The sequence below is a fragment of the Falco punctatus genome (assembly GCF_963210335.1).
Source record: "Falco punctatus genome assembly, chromosome: 19".
NCBI lineage: Eukaryota > Metazoa > Chordata > Aves > Falconiformes > Falconidae > Falco > Falco punctatus.
This window is the reverse complement of record NC_137599.1, coordinates 1,949,827-1,966,983: the sequence shown is the minus strand read 5'-3', so window position 1 is coordinate 1,966,983 and position 17,157 is coordinate 1,949,827. Positions and strand designations below refer to the sequence as shown.

The following is a 17,157-nucleotide window of genomic DNA, read 5'->3' as shown; positions in this document are numbered from 1 at the left end:
TGCCGTTGCCATAGCTACTCTGCAATCTGATCTGCCCAACTTCTGCCTGGTTTCCCTGCCTTCCCCCCCCCCCCCCCCCCCCGAAACCTTTGGCCCTGCTCCCTGGCTGCCCACCCCCCCCACCCACACCCCCCCCCCGCCATGCCCCAGGAGCAGGATGGAGACCTTGGCCCCTGTGCTGGGGTGCACAGCTGCTGACGGTGTTGGACAACGATGGGGCAGAGACACCCCTATCCTCATCCCATCATGAGCAGGCTGGGGATGTGCTGAGCACCAAGTCCAGACCCCAGGGGAACCTGCAGCGCCAGAGGAGTCCCTGTCCTTGAACGTGGAGGCCACAGCAGGGAGATGTTCAAAGCCCAAGCCGGCTTTTGCATGGCTGATCCTCAGCAGAGCGTTTGTCCTGATGCGTCGCTACTTGGGGATGCATTGCTATAAACAGATGTTGCTGGTGTGCTTTGTATTGGCCTCAGGAAAGGAGAGGGCTTGAGGAAGTGTCAGGAGGGCAAATCACTGATGTCCAAAAGCATTTGTGCTCGGTAGCATCACTTGGGCTGCCCCAGAGGCACTGCACGGTCGGTCAAGGCTGTGATTGCTGCTGGAGAGCTGATGGATCTCACCTGGGGAGGGGGCTGGTACGTGGGACGCTGTGGTCCTGCAGCAAACTTCGAGCAGTGCATCTGGGCCACCGTCCTGTGGGTGATGCTTGCCATCCAGTCGCTGTGACAACCTGCTATGGCATCTCTGTAACATCTCTTGGTGGCCATCAGAGCCTCTTTGGGCGGGGGGGTGGAGAGAGGTGTAGTCAAACCCAAGTCACTGCCTAAAGATGCCGGTGCCTGAAAGAGGAGCGGCAAAACAAGCGTCTTGGTGCCCTTTGCGCCGTGGGCTCTGGCTTGGGTGGCTCGCTGAGGCCCCTTAGGAGCCCAGGTCTGGTGGGAACTCGCCCCAGCGCCCCTGCATCTTGTCTTGTCTCGCCTTGGCCTGTCTCCCTCACGCTGGGATGCTCAGCTTTGAGAGGTCCTTCCGCAATAACTGCGAGACCTCAGATGACAGGACCTGCGGTGCACAGTGTCGGCGTCGCTCTTCACTCTGTCTGGTTACTGTTTGCATTCGGCTCTCTATCTTGTCATGTTTCTATTTCCACTTTAATCCAGTTTCTCTCGTACTGAAAAGCATTAAAAAAAACCTTAATAAGGGGAAACAGATTAAATTCACTTTACTGTTATTTTTCAAGGAGATTTTTGTTTGTCAAGACATTGTGCCGGAGGGGGACTCTATCAGAAAGTGGAACTCCTGAAAATGAGTTAATTAAAAAGCCAATGAAGCTGCCTCTGTCCCTCCCTTCGGTGGAGCGTGCTGGGGCTGCTGCTGCTGCCCATTTTGGAGGGACGCATTTGGTCCTGCCTTGTTAATCACTAACAGACTTGTGCTATAATTGCTAACCAGGGGAAGTCTGCCTTGGTCAAGGCAGTGACTCACTTGGATTTCATTTAGCTCCTGTCTTCTCCTGGGACAATCACAAAGATTTTTTTTTTTTTTTTCTTTTTCAAACTTCAAAATGTTCTTCACTCCATTCCCCCAGCGCTGGTTTTCCCCTCTGCTGCAGCACGTACATGTGTGTATGTGTGTGCATCCTCCAAGCATTTGTGCATGCACGGGTCCTCTCACGGCTGTGGGTTCACAGGAGCATCTCAACCCCCCTTTTGCACTTGCACAAGCACTCCAGCTCCTCGGTGCACGCCTGTGCACACGCTTGTGCTTCGGAGGGGGGTGTGGGGGGCAGTCCTAGTTAGTCCATCATTTTGCAGCACCACAGACATGACTTTCATTGTAATTATAATCTCAGCCTTTGTAATTCTTCATACCTTCTGCACAGCTCTGCTGCAAGCGAGCTGCCTGTTTTATCGGTTGTAACAAGGCTGTCGCTTCAAATCCTCTCTCAGACCATTATCTCCCTTTGATGCTTCTGAAGAGCCAGCGATATGTTAATTCTACCTTGGCCCTCTCCTCTTCCCTTCTCCTTGCGCAAATCCACCCTTGCCAGCCTGGCCGGCTGCCGTGGTGCTGGCAGGGGTGCTGAGCACAGCGCTGGGGCTGTCCCTGCTCTGTCCCCTGCCTTTGGGGCAGCTGCTGGGGGATGGCTGCGCTGAAGGCTGTGGCTGCTAGTGCTGCCCTGGTCCCCTGTCACTGCCATCTCCTTGGGCACAGCCTGTGCCCATGGCGGGGTACCTGAGCCGGGGGAACACGTCCTCTCTGCTCTGAGGGGGATTTGGGGTGGGTGGAGGACAAGCAAACGGCAGGACGTGCTGGGCAAAGCGCCGGTGCGGCAGCAGTGCCTGCAAGGACAGATGGAGCCCCCCCGAAAGGTCTGCGTGGGGGTGTCCATCGCCCACTTGGCCCTGGCAGACAGCACCAGATTGTCGGCTCTGGACAGTCCTGCCTCCCGGCGGGATACAGGCAGGGCAGGCAGCGCATCCCCCATCCTGCCCACCGCCTGGCCAGCCCCAGGCAGAGCTTGGCTTGGGGGGGGGGTCCTGCACCGCTCCTGGGGCTGCTGGAAAAGGGGCTGTTCAGGGGCCAAATCCAGGGACCTGGGAGAGGGTGGGTGCTGTGCCACCCTGGTGCATGCTCCAGGTCCCATTAAACAGCCCAAATCACTTCCAGAAGATTCTTGATTCCCTCCCATGGCACTTGGGGTTCAGACAAGCTCATCGCCGGTTTGATGTGGAGTGGTTGTGTGCAGTGGGGATGTAATTTATGGACTTTGTGATAAGCCTGTCCAGTCATCCTAAAATAATAAATAAAATACATACCAAGGGCTGGCATGAGATAGGATCAGTAATATCAGGGTCTGAGGAAAATTACTGAGACTCTTCAACAGCAAAATAAAGAGCGTGGAAGAAAAAAAAAAAAAGTCACAGAAGGAAAAAAGTCAGGAGCGTCATCTCCTGGCACAGACTGGTTCAGGGCCCTTTGGGGACTGGGACAGACTGGTTTGGCTACAACTCTATGGAGTATTTGGCTAAAATATCCGATCCCATTGTGGAGGCCCATTGCAGCCATTCAAGCACAAATGAATGGAGAGGGGGGTGAGCATCCCCTCGGTGTGAAGGCAGTACATCCATGCCTCCAGGGACCTCCGGCGGGCCTCCCTGGGCAGGGGTCTCTGGCCTCCTTCCTTGCCTGGATGTACTGGTGGGGAGAAGCAGCTGATGGAGGCGGCGGTGGGGGTGCTGGCAAGGCGAGGGGATGGAGGATTTCCTCCTGTCCCTTTGGAATGGGCTGTGATTTATGAAGGGTCCCTCACACAGACGTTCCTGGGAGCGGGAGCAGAGCCTGGCCTTGGGGAGTTTGGATGAGGGCTGCCGAGCAGAAGCGCGGTTAAAAAACCCTGCACAGCTTAAGAGACGTCTCCAACTCCGCAGCGTGCGGCACGGCATGTCAAACCCTTCAGGAGCTGATGCAATCCTGCTCACCTCTGGGAGACAGCGGGATGAGCTGTGCTTTCCTGCGGCTCCTCGAGCCGAGCCGAGGAGGAGCACAGAGCATCCTCACATCTACCTGGGATGAGATGCTTTGGCTTGACCCATGGCAGTGGTACAGCTTGGGCTGTGCCCTGGCACTGGGGGGGTTGTGCCCTGGCACTGGGGGGGTTGTGCCCTGCCTTGCCTTGTGCCCAGCACCTCGCCCCGGCAGCTCGCCGAGCGCAGAGCGGCTGGTGCAGCTGATGTATTAATTACTGGGTGCGATGGATGGCTTCATTTAGTACCAAAAGGCGTTCTGAGGCGGTTTCTCACTGTCAAGCTCCTGGTGTTTTGGAAAAGCTTGACGTGCCCGGGATAGGCTTGGATCCTGCTGGTTGTTATCTAATAGTGCCTGGTAATCACAGCTCTGGGCTTCTATTTCTGGTTCTGCCTCTGAGTCATGGTGTGCCCTTGGAAAAGACCTTTGTGCCTTGAGGCTTGTCTGCATGAAAACGCTGTGCTCGTTTGACTTAAATCCCTTTTAAAAGTTTCGGTTTGGTTGAGGCAGAGCTTGGTTTGGGTCTCCTGATGTCCTATGGGATGTTCACGTGAACTGCATCTTGAATTGGAACGAGAGCATCCTGCCGATGCTTGAGACGAGTCTAAAAAGTGAATTTGTGTTTATACACATAGATCAGACCTCTATTTACCTTGTCAGCCGAAGGGTTAATATCCCAGCAGCACATCTGCTAAGTGGATATTTAAAGTCCTTGGATAAATACTCTGTGATGGTCTAAACTTATTGCAACTTCTTCCTCTGCTCCCTGAGCATTGCAATAGGAGGCTCCTTGGCAGCTACTGGGGCATCGCAGGGACTGGTGGGGACTGGGAGCTTGGTGTGGGAGCTTACTTTCTATTTAAAATAATAATTAAACCCAGCATCCTCTAAGTAACAAACTAGGTTTGCAGCCACGGTGATAGCGGTGGAGAAATAAATGCTGTAAAAAAGCAAGGCGGTAGGTGGGTGTGAGAGGGGAGAAAAGGGTGGTCAAGACCTTCGATCCCAGTAACAAGACCGCTGGGACAAAAGCTGCTTTGCACCCGATTCTCCCACCCCATCCATGATCTGCACATCTCAGCGATACTGAAATGCTTCCCCTTCCAGCAAGGTGGATCGCCCTTCTTGTCACTAGATCCAGCGTCCCTCCTGCTGCGCACACCACCTCCTCCAGCGCCGCCTCTGGGTGCTGCTGGAGCCAGGGTGCTGTGCTGGGGCTGGGCTGTGTGGGTGCTGGGGGACCGGCTGCGGGGTGGGATGGAGCTGCTTGCCGTGCTGCTGTGCCAGGTGCATGCCCCGCTCCGTAGCGCTTCGCTTTGCCCGCAGCGGCGGGGAGCTCGCCTGGCCCCATCCGGCGGTGCAATGTGCTGGGGTGCTCCATCCCAGTGGGGTCCTGAGTCCCTCTGAGCACTTGCTTGGGCTCCTGCGGCCCCGTCCCAGCTGTCCGAGCCCACTGCTGCCCTGGGAAAGGTCCTGAGTCTCTAAGCCACTCACCGCTCCGCTGCCTCTGGTATACCTGCTGGTGGGTATCGCAGTGAGCCGCAGCTCTGAGCATCCTCAGGACTTGCCGGGCAATCTCCCACCGGTGATTAGCAGTGGGTGGCTTGGGAGAAGGAAGCTCTCGAGCTCTCTGGCTGGCTGGGCTGCAAGCGATGCCAGCTCCTGTCATTTGCTGTAGCACATCAGCTTGACACCAGTGGAAACACTGTGAAGAAGCAACAGAGGGAGGTAGCGGGGACCAAGAGGGGAGATGGCAAGATCCCTTTAAAAATGAAAAATATTCCGGCTTCCAGCACTGATTCCCAGGGCAGCAGCCTGACCAGCACGGGCCAGGACAGTGTGGGCATACCGGTGACTCCAGTAGCGATGCTGGGCTGCCATCCCGCTACTCCCTTGAGTTACTTTGCACCCCAGTCTGCGCTGAGCACCCATCGCCATCCCTGCCCGCCTGCATGATCCTGCTTCCCCTTCGCCAGCCCTTCGCAGCACGAAACTTAAGCGACCCGTTGGGAGGGGACATTAAGCAGAAACGAGAGCAGGTTTAATATCGCAGTTTAAAGTCAACAATTCTCAAAAGGAAAGCAAAAGTCAAACCAGAATCTTAATGGTATTTTTTGTTTTCTTTTGTTGTTTTATTTTTTGTTAGCAACCCAACTACTGGAGCTTTAAGGTCAGTATTTCTGATTTTTCATGCTTCTGTTTGAAATGCATGCACTTTTCCACCCTTGCCTCATCTCTGTGTCTGTGTAGGGGGGTGGGAGCTCGGGATTTTTTTTTTTTGTTGAGGATTCCTGTGCCACAGTAGTTTGTTCTCAGCTCAGCAGCAGTTTAAGCTTGTGAGAAGGATCTTAACGCTTTTCGGTCGAGTCGTTGTCAGATACAAACCTGTTCTCCGAGTGGAATGAATCTGTGTCCTGCCCTCGTTTCAACCACTGTCACCCCACAGCTCAGTCCTGCTGTGTGATTTATTTAGAGTGATTTATTTCATTGCAACAGGGACCTTAATTCTGGGAAAAGGACAGGAAAGAGCCTGTTCTAGGTGGGCTTGGAAGTCTTACCTGTGGAGCTGCATCCAGGTGCCTGCTCCCAGGCAGGGTTACGAGGGTTGCTCTGATTTCCAGTCTCTGGGAAGGTGGCCCTGCTGGGACCTGCTGTGCTTCCCATCCCACAGGCCGTCGGTCACTCCTCCGACTTGACCCTTTGCCCAGCGTCGCTTCCCCCTCCAGGCTCCTCATCTCCCTCCCCCAAGCCCCTCGTTCCCTGGGGAGCCCAGGCTGATCCCACGCTGTCGGGCAGGAGAGGAGCTCGGGGATCTCGGGCCGGGGGTGCTGTGCTTGCCCCTTGCAGGAGGTGGTGTTGGCAGGGAGGGAGGAGGAACAGGCTCTCCAGTGCAAATGCCATGCCGGACCCCCCAAAACCAGTTTGTGTTTGGTGTGTTGAGGGATGTGGAGCCCAGGCAGCGAAGTTTTTTGTTTGGCTGGTGGTGCTGAGCCCCGCGGGAGGGGAAGGGGCAGCTCTGTCCTGCGTTGGCCATCACATCTCTGTCTCCATCCCCTGCCCTGGTGCTTTGGCATGATGGTACCAGCTGCTTCGTCAGGCGGCTGCTGCCGGAGCGGCAGAACGGAGAAATCATGAGTGGTTGCTTTATTGCACCAGGATCCTCGTGCCTGAACCCACCTTTTCCAGGTTACACAAAAGGGACCCTGACGGGAGCCTCCTGGCAGCGCCGAGGGTCGGTGCCTGCCTGGCGATTCCTGCCAGCACCTTGCAAACAGTTGCACTATTGTCTGGCAGGGTGAAGTACGCATGTCATCCCAGCTCCCCTTCCTCCCTCCTCCTCGCCCAGGGATGCGGTGGCAACACTTCAAGGTCAGGCATGTTGCTGGATGACCTTGGCGTGTCGTCCCCAGTGGGTTTGCTCTTCCTGTGGAAAAAACAGGCACTTTCCTTGGTTGGCAGCGGAGAGCGGAGGAGTCGTAAAATGCATAATATGTGCACTTGTCCCGAGTTTTCATTCTTGAAGTACTTGCAGCGTAAAACGCGTGTGAGCAGCGGCTCCCCGAATATTCAGCTGTCTTGAGTTCTCACCGGCTGGTTTCAGCCATGTGCTCTTGGGGACATTCCTGGGACTGGCGGAGTGGGGAAGGCACAAAAGCCTCGATTATTTTATTTTTTTCCATTTTTTGTGAGTAAGAAATAAAACGGGGATGAACTTCAGGGCTCCACCCACCCCAGAGGGGTCCTCCTCAGCAGCGGCAGGGGGTTTGCAGCCACAGAGGTGGTGCGTTTTCTATAACTACATATTCTTCTGAGCCTGGAAGTACTTTGCATCGCAGGCAGGAGCATCTTTCCTGGCTGTGGGAATTGCATTACGGGTTAAATCACCCTCCAGCTTCCAGCTGCCTGACCCCGATACCCAGTGGGGCATGAGCCAGAGGCAGCTGGGGATGGCTTGTCACCAGGAGAGCCCTGCGGGGAGGCTGATCCTGCCAAGCAGGTGCTGGGGGCTTCCTTGAGGCCACCGCAGCCACCTGTGTCCCCTGGGGTCTTCTGTAGCTGCAGGCTTGGCATTCAGCTGGGAAAGCTGCTCCCACCTCCCCTGCTGTCTCCCCAGAATAAAACTTTCATGACCTTTTAGGTTCCCTGGCTGTGTCCAGCTGCTGTCCTGCGCTGCTGGGGGTACGCAGCCAGCCTTTCTCCATCCCTCAGCCAAAGTGTGGGGGGGCTGTGGCCAGAGCCCCAGCTGGTGTGGGATGGAGGGGATCAGATGGTGGGAAGGGCTGTGCCAAATTCCCAGGGATGTGGAACGCTGCTGCTGCTGCTGGTGATGGGCCCCCAGGGCAGGACCTCTCTCCTCTTGCCCTGGCATCCCTCATCTCCCTGTGGACAGGCAATGGGGGGTTCTGGCTGCGGTCGGGGGCTCTCCAGGCATGGGCTTTAGGGGAGGGGGGGGGGCCTGCATTGCTGTGTTTGCTGGCCACGGTGCTGGAGATGAGCAGATGCACTTGTGTGGTGATGCTGTCATTGCAGAGAGGGGTTCAGGATATCGCGCTGTCCCCAGCCATTTCATCCTCCACATCCCCTGGTGTCTGCAGGTCCTGCCACAGCCGCTCCGTCCTCCTGCCCCGTGCCCCAGCGCATCCCTGGGATTCCTGCACTCACTCCTAGATTGAGCCAGCCACACTCGGCTCATGAATGTCCCTTCCCAGCAGCTGGGTCAGGCAATGTGCTCGCACGGAGCCATCGATCCAGCTGCTCCATGGCTATCGTCACGCTGCTGCCAGTCCCCGAGTCCCCAGGCAGATGCCCGAGTCCCTCAGCCAGGACAGCCTGACACCCACCTGCCTTTCCACCGCCTAAACTGCATCGCAGCTCACAGCCACCATCCTCCCGTTTTGGGGTCACCCAAACCCATCTTTCTGGGTTGTCAGCCTCTCCTGTGTGGCAGCATCTCAGCCCTGTGGTTTGCAGGGTTTGGGGGGCTCCAGGGACGCATCCCTGGATCTGGCAGGGGGGGGGGGCACATCCCCAGAGATGCAGCGGGGAGGGGGCTTCCCTGCAGCAAGGCAGTGCCAAGGGCTGGGGGCTCCCGCTGTGCTAACAGAGGGGTGGGCTGGCTCCTTGCTGTCACTCCTGGGCTGGGAGAGGAATGGGAAGAACCAAAGGAAGAACCAAAGGTAAAGTCCTTTGGTGCCAGGACTTTAGAGAAACATCAAAGGGACTAAAGCAAAAGCTGCTGGGGAGAAAAATGACTGGGATGTGGAAGGGAGAAAGCGAGGGGGACCGGAGACATTTGTCTTTAGAACAAGTGTCTGGGGCTGTGCTGGAGCACACAGCTCCGGCTCCAGCAGTGGCTGGTGGTTTGACCAGGGCTCCGGGCTGTGGCACCGCGTCCTTCGCCCCAGCAGGGCTGCGGCACGGGGCTGGGCACCGTTTTTCCCATTTTCATCAGCCAGCCGGGGAGTCGAGGCGTTTGCACAGCCGGTATTATAGGCAGGCAGCGGTATTTACTTGCAGGAGACGAGCAAATGCCAGGCAGGCTTAGCTCCTGTAATCCTGCGGCTCCTGCACCAGCCCTCCTCCCTGCGCCCTCCCGGTGGCCTTGGCATCCGCCTGATCCTCGGGGACAGGCGTTTGCTGCGTAATATTTTATTGCTTGCTGGAGGAGGGCATTGGGGTGGACCCAGGAGTGGGGAGCAGCTGCTGAGCACCGGCTCCCACCTCCTCCCGGCGTTCTGCTCTTGGAGCACTCACTGGTTTTCTGACCTGTCCGCGGGAGCTGCTCTCCAGGGTTTGGTTATCTCTTGGTCCTGGGTGGTGTCAGTATTTTTATTACCGCAGCAGTGGTGAGAGTAGCATCCTTGGTGTAAGGATGGGGAAACTGAGGCACGGTGGGACTAGGTGACTCACCTGAGAGATGCATCAGCAGGACCTGCAGCAAGGTCTGGGCTGGCGTCCCATGTTGTGGCTGTTTTCCTCCGGCTGTTGCTGCTGAAGTTGGGGGTTCTTTTTTTGTTGTTTTTGCACTTTAAATCGGCCCCTTCGTGCCTTTTTCCCCGACAGGCGCCTGCACATGTTACCCGGAGCACGGCCTCCCCGTGCACAGCTGTTAAAGCAAATCATGCTTCAGATACCAGAGAGCTGAGCCTTGTCACCTGTCACTGTGAAGTCCCTGTCACTAATGCAGCTACCCCGTGTCCCCACTGGTTTGCAGCCCGTACTCCCTCCCTGCAGCCCTGCGATACCCAGCAAGGGCTTGTCCCTTCTCCCCTCCGTCCCCTTTCTGCTGCTCTCTCGCACTTGGCTTTGCTTCCCATCCGCCAGCATCCCTGAAGGATGCAGTAATTTGCTTATTTTTGGAAGATGCTGTCACACAAGGCAGCATCGCCAGAAAACAGGGATTGAATGCGGCCGCCGCTCAGCCCCGGAGAGGAAGGGGATGGTTGGGGTGAACGTCCACGTGGGGTCGAGGTAGCAGGGATGGAGGCAGGACTGGCACCCTCACCCCCAAAAGTATCGCCACCCACATATCCCTACAAAATCCATCTCCTATCTCAGGGAGGTGCTGGATCAGGCCTGTTTCTGGACCCTCCCTGCCTGTTTGCCTGGGATCTCATGGCAGGGATGCTCCTCTCCCCACAGATGCCAGGCTGGAGGTGCCTGTTTGAGGCACGCAGGGGAAAAACAACTCCAGGAACAAAAGCACAGCTGCCTTTGCTGGGAGGTTAATGATTACACCCTCCCCAGGGGAGCCAAGGTTGCATCCAGCACCGGGAGATGAGGATGAGTGGGCATGACGTGTCCCCTCACCCGGGGCTGGTCCCAGCTCCAGCCCTGCCCGGGGCACCAGGACCTCCTGCTGCCCCACTGCTAGTGATGTGACTGCTCCACCCCTGCGCTTTTGGGAAGAAAGTGAGTATTTTGGGGACTGAACACAGCAGGGTCCTCAGCATGGCTGGATTCACAGCGCGGTGGGGACAGCCCTTTGGAGCTGCCGTCTCCCGTGCGGGCATCCTGATCCCCTCTGCCAGGCAGGTGCTGATGCCCACCCGGCTGCCCATGCTGGGAGAGGGACCGAGGGACACTGCCACCCTGGAGGGCCACGAGCATCCGTCAATATTCATGAGGCTGCAGAGGATCCAGGCTTTTAAATATTCATCAGGCAGGCAAAGGCAGGAGGCTGTTGGTGCCAGTGGAAAAGGGGAAAAAATGCAGAGAGGGGGCCAGCAGCCCCCCCCCGTGTTCCCTGTGGAGCCAACTGGGACATGTCCGAGGGCAAAACGGTGTTTTCTGCTTGGAAATGGGACATCCGAGCGTCGGGCTCCTGCTTGTCACCTTCAGAGGGTGGCTGGTGGGCTGTGCAGGGCAGGCGCCACGGATGCTGGTGATGCTGGTGTCACGGAGATGCTGCTGTAGGGATCATACCATGGCAGGGCAGCGAGCTCCTGCCCGGCTCCCGCTCACAGCTGGCCACCGGTAGCAGGCTGTGCACATCTGGTGGGGAAGGTCCCTTTCTTTAGTCAAGGGGTCCGGTTTAAAAAACTAATCCGATTTTAACGCTAATCCTGTTAACATTGAGATCAGGATTAATTCTGGGTTAATCGGGATAATCCTGACAAAATGTTGAGCATTAGACGTTGGATGAATTATTGCTGCCATGAGGGGTACGCTTTTAATTTGGCAGCGAGACACAGGCGGGGTGCGAGGGGTGGGGGCTGGTGGAAGGGGATGGATAGGCTACAACCCCTTGGATGGGGGAGACTCGTAGTATATCCCTAGTACATCCCTTCATGTGATGCTCAGAGCACCCTGCACCTCTCATTTCTTCCACCTTTGCTGCTGCAGGCCCAGTTACCTCCAGTCTTTCCTCCTTTTCTTCCCAGCTGGGCATCTCCTGGGTCCTCCATGTCAGGATGCAGGAGCTGGGCTGCTGGAAGTCCCTCCCTGCATGGAGGCTTTGCTGAAGCTCAGCGTTCCTGGCTGGTGGAGCTGGTGTGAAACGCTGCACAAGGATGCAGAAGGGTTCAGCTGCATCTGCTCGGCCCCCGCTGGCTGGGATCAAGTGCCTGAGCTGGGGTGTGCAGGAGGAACTCAGTGTGTGTGGTACTGGGGCAGCTGGGCTGCCCTCTCTGAAACTGGTTTGAAAGTTGAGAGCTGATACCTGGGCTGGGGGGGCTGGTGAGGTGATGCCCAGGTGCTGGGGAAGCCGTATCTTGGTCAGGGATGCTGTATCCCAGTTGGAGATGCTGCGTTCTAGTCGGGGATGCTGCATCCTGGTGAGGGATGCTGTATCCCGGTCGGAGATGCTGTGTTCTAGTTGGGGATGCTCCCCAGGAGTGATAAGCAGCCAGACCCGAGGTGAGATGTTGTCTGCTGGGGACGTGTCCTGTTACCTGGGCTCTGCTCCTCTTACAAAACAGCCGGCAGCTCTTCGCTGACTCACTCTCCGGGAGCATCAATAATTAAGGATGAGCAGAGTTTGTTAGGAATGAATGAATGAATGAATGGAACAGTTTGCGATGTACTGGCAGCTGTTTGTTTGCAGGGGGGTCAGTGCCACATTGGGTCACTCCTGATGTGAACCGAGGAGTCTCAGAGGGGTTGTCCAAACTGGAGTTCATTTGGCAAAGATCCACTGTCCCACACCCTGGGGCACTAACGTGTGCCCTCCGTTCCACAGGAGCCCCTCCAGCCATCACTGGGGCCCAGGAGGGGCCCGAGGTGGTGGGCTCTCAGCCCAGCATCTCGGAGAGAGGGATGGGCAGGTACCACTGTACTGAGAGCTGGGCTGAATGGCCCTCAGGCAAAGAGATGGGACCAGGCTGGCCTGGCTGGAGCCCCCCAGTGATGTTGTGATGGGGGCAGGCAGGCAGAGAAATGGGGTGGGGGTGGGGGGGGTGACATTGCAGGACAAATACCTGGAAATCCCTCCCCCCCCCCTGCTTCTCTCACAGCTCTCAGAGCTGCTTAAAAAAAAAAAAAAGTTTCAAATTTCAATTAAAATTTTCCTTGGAAATGTTGACAGAAGCAGAGCTACAGGAGGGACAGATGTTGTTTTTCTCCCAGCTTTGCTAACGGCTTTATTCGCCACTGACCCTCACTGGCAGCACAGGCGAGTGGCCAAGGCTCCAGCCCCACTTCCCAGCACATCCTAAGGGACCCCTCACCCAGGGGGGGTCCCAGGGGGGCCAGGGGCCCCAGCCCCTTCCTCTGGACATTGAAAGCATCTCCACAGGCATCTCCCCGCTGTGCAGGGAGAGGCTTTCCCAGTCAAGCTCCCCTAACACAGACACAGATCTCTAACAGATGGATGGAGGAGGCTCGGCTGGGATGGAGGAGGCTGGGCTGTGTCCCTGAGCAGCCCGGTGAAGCACTGAGCCTGTGTGTTTGGGGATGGGGGTCACACTGCAATGTCCATTGAAAGGCTTTTCCAGCTGTGAGGAGGCAAAGGGACCATGTTGACTGTTTTTTCCCCGCATCCCTTTGTTTCTGAGATCCATTTACCTTGGGAATGGTGCAGACTGGGAGCACTGGGCTGGGCCAGGCTTTCGGAGATGCTCCCCTTCAGCTCTGGCTTGTAAATATTGACTGTCCCCTACAGCTGTTGGCAGCTGGCCCTGGAGGAGGGTGGCCCTGGGGTGTGCTGCAGTGTCGCAGTCCTCACGCTGCCAGGAGGGATGGTCCCTGCTAGCTCCAGTGAGCCAAATTCTGGGAATTCAGGACAGGAGGCCTGGAGCACCAGCATGAGGGGATGTGGACACGGGCAGGGGTAGAGATGCTGGTAATGCCTGAGAGAAATAGATATTTTTATTATTTTATATAGATTTTATTTATTTTATATAGGGAGACAGGCAGGGATGGAGAAGACTGATGGAGAGCAAGGGTCCAAGAAGCATCAGGTGGGACCTCACATGAGGGGTCCCGTTACCCTCTCCTGTGGCTCTTTCCCAATGCCGGCTCCAAGGGATGCTGTGCCAGGAGATGGCACAGGAAGGTGCAGTGGCTCACCCTGGGCCCACAGCAAGAGCACGGGGTGACTCCCAGCACAGCTCAGCAACAACTCGAGCATCTGCACAGCAGTGATGCCAAAACATCCTTCCCCGCTCCCAGCATTGCAGCTGGAGGCTGCTGGGGTCTCCCCAGCCCCAGCACAGCCCGGACCATCAGGGTGCTGAGCGCCAGTGCCCATCCCAAGAGCTCAGCACACCACCAGATGGGACCTGTAGTCAGATGCTGGATTAAATGGTGAGAGGGGGATTATGAGGAATTAATCCAGATCAGTGTCCAACCAGGGGCTGGAGCCGGGGGTTTATGTACTTGGTAAATAAGCGGTTGCGTTGCTTTGCCAGGGCTGGGCTCGCCAGCACCATGCCAGCTGTTTCCCAAGCTGCCTGGGGTGGATTTTAGGGGGCCCTCGCCTTTATCCCCATCATGTGGCGTGGCAGAGGAGATGCAAACAGGCAGGGGCTGGCAAGGTGGCAGCGTGGCAGAGCCGTGCGGTTGCCCAGGACCTTTGCAGGGCTCCATCCACCCGTGCAAGGGCGATGCCCGGCCAGCCCGGACACACTCCAGTGCATCATCCCTGCCAATGGGGCAGGATGGAGCGTGAGCTGGGGGGGGTCCGGGGGCTGCTGCCGGACCCAGCCCCGCAACAGCTGTCCGGCACAGCCCCGGCTGCTTTGCCTGGTGACAACGGGCTCATGGGGAGAGGCTGAGCTCGGGGCCAGACGCTGCCTGTGGCATTAGGACAGCAAGGGCTTATCCATCCCAGCTGCGACTACAGGTCTGTATCGGCGCTTGTGGGCTGGATTCTGGCTCTCCCAGCTGGTTTTTGAGGGGGAGAGGGGCTGCGGGGCTGGGGCTGAGCTGGGCTGGGTGCTGGGTTGAGGGAAGAGGAGCCGTGTGCCCTGCGCACGTCTCAGCAGGGTGCTCAGGCACCCCCTTCTGCTGCCCGTTGTCCTTGTTGCAAATAATATTCTTACCATGGCTGAAGCACCCCGGAGCACCACAGGTTACTGAGCGCTGGCGGGGTGTGATGTACAGAGGGGCCAAGCAGAAACTGGCCTGAGATGGCTGCTTTCTTCTCGGGTCAAGTCCAGCACCACCCTCGGAGCCCACTGTGGGTAGGAGCGAGGGGCTGGCAGAGGCTCAGCTGCCTCCGCTGTGACAAACCCTTTGCTCCGTCTCCGAGGGTCCCTTCGCCGGGTCAGGGTTGCTGCCTGTCTTATCAAGTGAGTGGAAATACTAATGAGCTCCGGTGGCTTTGAGTTTTGCATGGGAACAGCTGCAGAGTGCCCTGCTCCATCCTGGAGCAGGATCCTTTCCCCACGCATTCTTTCTTGGTTTTTTGGTGGTTTTTTTTTCCCCCCTCCTAGCTTCTTTGAAGTGCCCTGCGGGAGGTCCAGAGCTGCTTCTCTGCCCCAGCTCCGCTCCCTCCAAACTCCTTCTGCCATGCTCCTTTGTGCCCCTGGTCCCTCTGCTCAACTCCCCCCCTCTTCCCTGCAGCCACCTCTGCTCTCCATCCACACCCAGCAGCTAGGCTGCTCGCCCCCATTCCAGCGGGATAACGGGGGTGCCCATCACTGCCAGGTCCAGAGAGACAATCCCACTCCTCACCCGCGTCCCCCAAACGCTACTGGCTCCTTGGCTTCTTCCTTCCTTCCCTCCAGCTCTGCACATTCAGCCCTGCAAGCTGGGGAGGGTAAATAGGAGAGGGGTGTGGAAGGAGGGGAGGGGGGGATGAGGACAAGAAGGGAGGGGAGAGGAGAGAAGCATCCTTATCTAGCCAGGCAGATATAATGAAGCTGCTTCTGCACTGACAGTAAAGGGATTGTTGGGAGTTTTAGGAGCTAAAAGAATCGCTTAATTGTATCTTTTTTTAGCTCTGGGGAGATAAAAGACAAAGCCCCCAAGTCTCCCTCCATTCTCCATCCCACCTCTTTTATATAAGATTCCCCGGGAGGCACGGAGGGGCGGCGGGGGTTGGGGATGCTCCTGGCCCCACTGGTGTCAGGGGGGTTCCCAGTGCCGTTCGCAGCCTGGCTCCGCTGCCTTCCCCAGGAGGGGCTTGGGGGGAGCCGGGTGCGTTTGCACGGGGAGCATCACCCAGATCGCACCCGTGGTGCACTCCCAAGGTGCAAAGTTTTGCTGATGCTTCTCCACCAGCGAGATTTCCGCGGCTGTAGCATGCAGGAGGCTCCCAGGGGGGTTGAAACTGCTCCCCGGCAGATAGCACGAGCAGGTTTTGTCCCCAGGGTGGGCTGCAGACACCCTGACCTTGGTGCCCATCACCACATTCGCCGCAGCTCTGCGCTCCCAAAGGGGGCTGCTTGACGCCTTCCCTGCCAGCGGTGCCAGCTGGGGCCGGAGCTCCTGCCCCGCTGCCCCCTGGCCTTGGGCAGCTTTTGTTTTGTTTCTGGGCAGCCACATTCCTGCGCCTTCCCTTTGTGCTCTGCCCCTGAACCCGCTGCTTCCCACGCTGCCAGCCGTGGTGCGGGGTAGGCGTTGGGGCCGTGGGCTTGGGGGTGATGCTGCTGCTGCTGCCCCTGAGCTGGGGGCTGAGCCAGCCCCGCGATGCTCCCAGTACAGCTGCTGGGGCAGGAATCAGCCCAGCACAGTATTAACCCTGTGCTGTGATGCTGGCCCAGCAAGAAATGGGTCATCTCCCAGCGTGGCATCGCTGCGGTGCAGGGACAGCAAGCGGGAGAGCTGCGTCCCCTCCCCTCCAGCTCCTCACTGCCACCGTGGGTGGGTTTCAGATGCCACGGGGAAAGATCTCGGTGCCCACAGGGGGTGCTGGGCTCTTCTGAAGTTGCAGGAGCCCTTTGTGGGGGGGGTCTGGGCTTGGGCAAAACTGCCCCTGCCGGGGGGTGCAGCTGAGAAGCAGGGGGCAAAACACCTTTGCTCCCAAGCTGGGGGTCCAGGGTGGGTTCTGGCCACCTCCCTGCAAAGCGCTGGGATTTATCCTGCACCCCAAGAGCCTTCCCCAGCTGGGAGCTGTGCGGGGTGGGATCTGCATGGTCACGGCAGCGTGCAGAGCAGTGCCCTGGGTGGGTGCCAGCATCACCCCTCGCCACGGGCTGGCCGTGGGGCTTTAATATGCAGCAGGCAGGCGGGAAGGTGAGGTGTTTGGGATGGAGGGTGCTCCCGAAACAGGAGGATTTTAGGATCGTTGTTGTCTGCTCAGTACTTGCCTGTTGCAGCCTTTGATATCCTCCTGGGCTGCGGTGCGTGGTACGGTCTGGGCCAGGCAGAGAACACCCTTTCCCTTCCAGAGATGGCGGCGAGGGTTTGATGTTTATTTATATCCTGCATCAGATTGAAAGCTCAGCTCACGCATCCTGAGCACGGGTCCCGGCCAGCACCTGGGGAGCCCCAGAGCCTTGTGTGCCCCCAGGACCAGGGCAGCGCCTGCAGCCCCACATTTCCCCCTCCCCTGGATGGACAGCGCTCAATGAGGTGACATATTCCCCCGTGACACCAGGGGACATCCACCCTGTCAGTGTAGGCGCTGGCACAGACAGGTCCAGGCACTGCTCATCCCGTGGTGGCACCCAGCAAAGCAGGATTCCCCCCCCCAAGCATCTGTGGCAAAGCAGGGAGCTGAGCACCCCTTTTAAACTCCATGGTGAT

At 57.7% G+C, this 17,157-nt stretch overlaps 1 protein-coding gene across 24 annotated transcripts in view; it reads left to right on the top strand.

Moving 5' to 3' along the window:
• The window catches only part of SRCIN1 (SRC kinase signaling inhibitor 1), a 94,069-nt gene that overhangs the window by 54,916 nt on the left and 21,996 nt on the right, over positions 1–17,157 (top strand). For 18 of the 24 annotated variants that reach the window (XR_013924583.1, XR_013924584.1, XR_013924585.1 and 15 more), the window contains one exon: positions 5,672–5,695. The exons of 2 other annotated variants lie outside the window; for them this stretch is intronic. Coding sequence is in view for 13 of the 22 variants with exons in the window: in XM_080369907.1 (XP_080226033.1) it covers positions 5,672–5,695 (24 nt within the window). In the remaining 9 variants the exon portion in view is untranslated. Of the gene's footprint in view, positions 1–150; positions 14,309–17,157 lie in introns of all 24 variants that reach the window. 4 more of the 24 variants (XM_080369890.1, XM_080369889.1, XM_080369891.1 and 1 more) reach the window with 3 other exon arrangements.